The 6,312-nt window shown below is 38.3% G+C and overlaps 1 protein-coding gene across 1 annotated transcript; it reads right to left on the reverse strand.

Annotated features, from left to right (window-relative positions):
• Positions 1 to 4,458: 4,458 nt before the first annotated feature.
• LOC130291973 (olfactory receptor 5B12-like) lies at positions 4,459 to 5,445 on the reverse strand. Its single transcript, XM_056541406.1, has one exon. It carries the CDS (start codon positions 5,443 to 5,445, stop codon positions 4,459 to 4,461), a length of 987 nt encoding a protein of 328 aa, XP_056397381.1.
• Positions 5,446 to 6,312: the final 867 nt, after the last annotated feature.

Here is a 6,312-nt window from a genome sequence, read left to right on the forward strand (position 1 = left end):
TTAACCCAACTGAGATTGCTTGGGATGAGTTGGACCACAGAGTGAAGGAAAAGCAGCCAACAAGGGCTCCGCATTTCTGGTAACTAAAGACTGTTGGAAAACCATTCCAGGAGACTTCCTCACAAAGCGGAGTGACAAAATTCCCAAGAGTGTGCAAAACTGTCATCAGAGAAAAAGATGGCCTCTCTAAAGAGTCTAAAATTGTAATCATATTTTAGTTTGTCGTACACTTCTGTCTTTACTACTTAATTCCATTCCTGCATTTTCTGCCACGGACAGAGATGTGCAGCCCTAAACTACCTGCACCCCTGTTATCCTGGAATAGAAAAATAGAGCTCATTTCTTTCAAAAATGCTCCCCGTCTGTCTCTAGGTTGGGTGTGGTTCTGCAGCTCAGTTTGTGGAACAGACGTGGAACAGTTTTTGAAAGAAATTAGCTGTGTTTTTCTATTCCAGGATAACCCCTCAAATCTGACCCTGTACAGATGGCAGCATAAAAGACTAAGCAGGGTGGAGACTTGTATCCAGGACACTACATTCCTTCCATATATTTTATTCCAATCAATATATATATATTTTAGAAACAAAATAGTTACTTTTATTGAAGCAAAGTAAATTACTTAATTACTTTTCCTTACTAAGAAGTATAACCTCAAAACATCTGTGTGTATTCAATTGCAAATCTTATTCAGAACAATGTATTTAACCTTATGGTCCACAACTCCTGTTATCCTGGCATCCATGATAAATGAACCCGGAATTTGAAATCAACATTTTTTGCAATGTTCATAGTCCAGAAGTTAAGGCCTCAGAATGCACCTGGTACATGTTCTTCGGGTGCCTGAAAATGTATAAAGTGAATTCATTGTGATTGGTTTTAAGCAAATGACATATTATATTAACATAAAAGAATATTATAATATGTTGTTAATTTTCATTAAAAACTAAATTTTGATAAGAAAATATGAACATTGCTATTTTTAGTAATATTTGCCAATATATACATATATATACATTCAACCCAATGATATATAGACATTTATATTAACATCCATACACATTCTTATAGCTTTTATAAGGCCACATATAAATATTAAAGGGGTACTATGGTGGAAAACATTTTTTTAAATCAACTGGTGCCAAAAAGTTAAAAAGATTAGTAAATTACTTCTATAAAAAAATCTTAATACTTCCAGTACGTATCAGCTGCTAAATACTACAGAGGAAATTCTTTTCTTTTTGGATTTCTTTTCTGTCTGTCCACAGTGCTCTCTGCTGACACCTCTGTGCATTTTAGGAACTGTCCAGAGCAGCATATGTTTGCTCTGGGGATTTTCTCCTACTCTGGACAGTACCTCACACAGACAGAGTTGTCAGCAGAGAGCACTGTGGACAGACAGAAAAGAAATTCCAAAAGAAAAGAATTTCCTCTGTAGTATTCAGCACTAATATGTACTGGATTAAGATTTTCCAATAGAAGTAATTTACAAATCTGTTTAACTTTCTGGCACCAGTTGATTTAAAAAAAAAGTTTTCTACAAGAGTACCCCTTTAAGTTACAAACATTGACAGTATCAGTTACCATACACTTGCAAATCTGTCCATACTTGTGACATTGTGGTTAGTATCGGAGCTCTGAGGCTTTATATAATATATTTTATAACTATAATTGATCCCTTTGCTCTTCAAATCCCTATTTTGACTCAGTACACTTGATTTAATTTTAATGTATTTATTGTATCATTTATAATCACAAAAATGGATCCGACTGTTCCGTTTTCCTTGTAGACCTTGTATTTAGTCCATCGGGATTCATTACACTTGTTTCAATTTTAAGGCATTAATTCTAACATTTATATTTATTGTATTATTGAGAATGAGAGCACATGAGGACCTGGTGCTGTCGTCTTTAAACAGATGTATCAGCACCAACACAAATGACCATAATAAAATAATCATGAAAAAATAGAAATACTTTATTGTTTACAAAAACATGACATAAAAACATATAAAAAACATAGGCATGAGGTACAACAGAAGCAGAGGTAGGTAGAAGATGAGAGGTGGGAATCACATAAATTATGTCGTAATAAACATGATGTATGAAAAAAATATATGTTGTAGATGACACATGAAAAAATACAGGTATGTAAACAATACAACTATGGTGATAAGGTGCACACTGGTAAACTATGGCCAGTAGTACTGTTCAAATACACATGCAAAATGAACAGTATTAGGCCACTATGGGAGGGACAATGGCTACTCCCTTGGACCGCAACTTGTATCATATATCACTTATACAAATAGACCAGAGTATGAATGTAATAAACATAGTATAAATAACCTGCACATTCACTCCACAAACTACCTCTCACCTGACCCCGAACGCGTTTTCGCAATCTTGCTTTCTCAAGGGGCGTGTGACACGCCCCTTGAGAAAGCAAGATTGCGAAAATGCGTTTTCATGCGTAATCTACAACATATATTTTTCCATACATCATGGTTATTATGACATCATTTATGTGATTCCCACCTCTCATCTTCTACCTACCTCTGCTTCTGTTGCACCTCATGTCTATGTTTTTTACATATTTTTATGTCATGTTTTTGTAAACAATAAAGTATTTCTATTTTTTCATGATTATTTTATTATGGTCATTTGTGTTGGTGCTGATGTATTTGGTTAGACCATAGTAGTTTAGGCTCTCAGAGGGCCAATATTGTTTGGGTAACTTTTAAACAGATGTAGCCACTGTCAGCTATATTGGAGGCACTTTACTCTTTTCACATGGCACACAGCACTTTTGGTGTAGGTAACCACAGAAAGTACATACAGGAACAGGGACTAGTGTTAAAGGCCGGTGATGTGGTAAAATGCCGAACCTCAGCACAATGCTAGACCGCCGGCGCCAATATAGGTCCTTTGTCCCACAGGCAGAAACAAGTGATTGCAGACTCAATCCTGCTCATTGCTATTAGCTGAAGCTCAGAAAGTGCTTGCTTGTCTTCTTTCTGCTCCATTCATTAATAAATATGTGTGGGTCGGTTGTGCTTCATATGTGACATGTGGCTGTGTAACATGTTTTATGTGTCACAAGCTGAGCATTGCTAGTTACCTCCTTAAGAATTATACAGTATACAGCCATCTACATGATGGCTGTATTCTGGTTATAGTGATGGCAGATGTCCACTTACCCCCTTTATTCCTGTCCGGCCTCTACATCTGTAACCCCGCCTCTAATGATGATTAGTGTTGAGCGGCAGAGGCCATATTCGAATTCGCAAATATTCGCAAATATATGGACAAATATTCGTCATATTTGTAAAATTCTCATTTTATTTTCGCATATGCGAAAATTAGCATATAAAAATTAGCATAAGTGAAAATTTGCATATGCGAAAATTTGCACGTCAGTCTCACACAGTAGTATTAGAGCTTTCTTTACACCACACAAGCTGGAAGCAGAGAGGGGTGATCACTGTGATGTGTACTGTGAAGAAAAAAAAAATATTCGTAATTACGAATATAGAATATATAGTGCTATATTCGTGAATATTCGCAAATAAAATTCGCATTGCGAATATTCGCGAGCAGCACTAATGATGATATCACAGTCACTGGAGGCAGGCCTACAGATGACAGAGCAGGAACAAGGGTGGCAAGACAGGCTCTGTTCACATGGTGTCTGTGCAGTAATGTCTACACTAATGTAAAGATCTCAATTTGCTCATTATTTGCTGGACTGGGTGCAAGACCATCTGATCCACTGAATACTTACAGGATATAAGCCAACTTATATATAGAGTGAGTGCCCCACATCCAGTGAATGTATGCTACATGACTTTTGGAAATTGCATGGACCTTCCCTTTCCATGAAACAAATAACTGCAGTAACATTGACTATTAAATAAATGCACCAAACACTTCATATGTGTCAAAATGTCATTAGCTTTATTTACAGGATTAAAATAATTATGGTGGAGTCTGGTGAAGTGCTAAGCCCATTGGGATGGATAAAGTGAGACCCCCACCTCTGTGACATACAGCACCCAGCAAAACAGCAATAAAGGGAAGATAAGATCTAGCTTGCCATCATAGCAGAATAAGTACAATTTGAGGGCACCCATGACCCTACTGAAGAGCCTCACTCCTCTGTTTAACCCCAATAGGGAAGCTGACCAGGACATCTGAGACAAAATTGTGGGGTCCCAATCAGCAGGGATGATGGCCAGAGGGTCCGTACCTTCATCCAGGGAAATTCCGGTGCAGCAGAGTTAAATTGCAGGCAATGGTGGACATTTTAAGCCCGGAAAGTCCACTTGAAAAATTCCGCCAGAACATTGAACTTGTTCAATGCACCAACTGATTTAGTCGGCGCTGCGCACACATGAAAGATCCGGCTGGATTTCGTCCATAGAAGGTTACGCAATGTGAACTCAGCCTTAGATTTAGAAGTTAGATCTTTTTCTTCATTCTTGTCACACTGCCCTCAAATATACAACAGAATGCGTTCATTTTACACTTCCCGATCTTCCTTGTGAAAGCTGTTTTCACATCTTTATTCTTAAGACTGTATATAAAGGGGTTGAGCACTGGGATAATTGCCATGTTAAACAAAGAATGCAACTTCTTGGAACCTAAGCTATTACTTGGTATAAGATACTGGAATATCAATGTTGCATAAAGCAATATGATAATTGTGAGGTGTGAGGAACACGTGTAGAAGGCTTTTCTTCTACCAACAGTGGAACGTATCTTCATTATGGACCGAATTATAAAGACATAAGATGAAAATATGAGAAGAAATGGAATAATGAAATATATGATAAGCCCTTGTGTATTGGACAGTGTTTCCAATATTGTAACATCACTGCAGGCAATTTCGATGATGGGGACAAGGTCACAGCAGAAGTGGTCAATAACATTGGTGGAAAAACAAGAGATCTTGGATACAAACCAGATAAAGGATGTGTATTGTAGAAATCCAAATATCCAACAAAATGTGGCTAACAGAAGACATATCTTAAAATCCATAATAATTTTATAATTCAGGGGTCTACAAATAGCTACATATCGATCATAGCTCATGGCCGTCAATATAAAAAGTTCATGAGCTGTTAAAGAAGAAAACATATAGATTTCTACCATACAGGCCAGGTAAGACACCATGTTATCTCCAGTAATGAACGTTAGAAGGATCTTATGTAGGGTGACAGTGGGAGACATCATGTCCACTATAGACAAATTAGCAAGGAAGAAATACATGGGAGTGTGAAGATGAGAGTCCAGGCAGACCAGGAGAAGAAGACTCATATTCCCGACAAGAACAACCAGATAAATGAGTAAAACCAGAACAAATATAGGAGCCTGGAGCTCAGGAACATCAGATATTCCCTTTATAATGAAATATGTTATTGTTTGATTTTCCTTCATATTCCTCATTGGTATAAATAACTGTCTATGATGTTACCTGAAACAAACAAATACTAAACCATGAAATCTTCACCATTTATGAGCCTCCAGTACATCAACTTGACTGCTTAAACCTCCAACCACTGTCATCCCTGGTGGCTTGTCACAAATTTTAATGATGAAATTGGCAGGACTGTCATCGGGATGTGACAAACTGGGTCATTGCCAGTCTCCAACTTGGACACCCTGGAGTCCATGCACTGGACCTATGGCCTATTGTTCTACATCAGGGCTGGGACAAAGATTTGCTAGCACCTTGTTTTCCTTGCTTGTCACAAGAAACCAGAAGCCCTGGTACATGAAGGGAGACCTGCCAACTTATATGGGTTATCTATTTGTCTACTGCAAGAGCCTACGTAATAGCATCTGGGGGACCTTATACTCTCCTGCAGGGAATTACATAATGGGGGAACTTACCAACTTACATGGTACAAACACTATCACTCTGTTGCTATGGCTTCCAACCTTGCTAACAGTGGGATATAGCCTATCAGGGAGCAGAGACCCCAGACCAATCAAGATTGGTGCTGACGTCCCACCATGTCTGACTGCGGTAGACTGAAACAGCTGTAGACTCAAATGCTTACCTCAGTCACCTGTGATTAATACTTCTGTGGTTCATATGGGTATATTCTGCTGATTGCTCATTTTCATGGTTCTCTGCCTTTGGTTCTGGTCCTAATCCTCGTGTTCCCTCTTAGTTCTGTTGCTAATGTACCTGTTTGGTTCTGATCCGGCAAGCTGATTATTCTTCCCTGTCTGTACACTTGGGGACTATTGCGCAGTTGGAAGCTGATGCCTTGGTTGTATACTCCAAGCAGTTTGGTACAGGTTGAT

Source organism: Hyla sarda, chromosome 9 (genome assembly GCF_029499605.1).
Source record: "Hyla sarda isolate aHylSar1 chromosome 9, aHylSar1.hap1, whole genome shotgun sequence".
NCBI lineage: Eukaryota > Metazoa > Chordata > Amphibia > Anura > Hylidae > Hyla > Hyla sarda.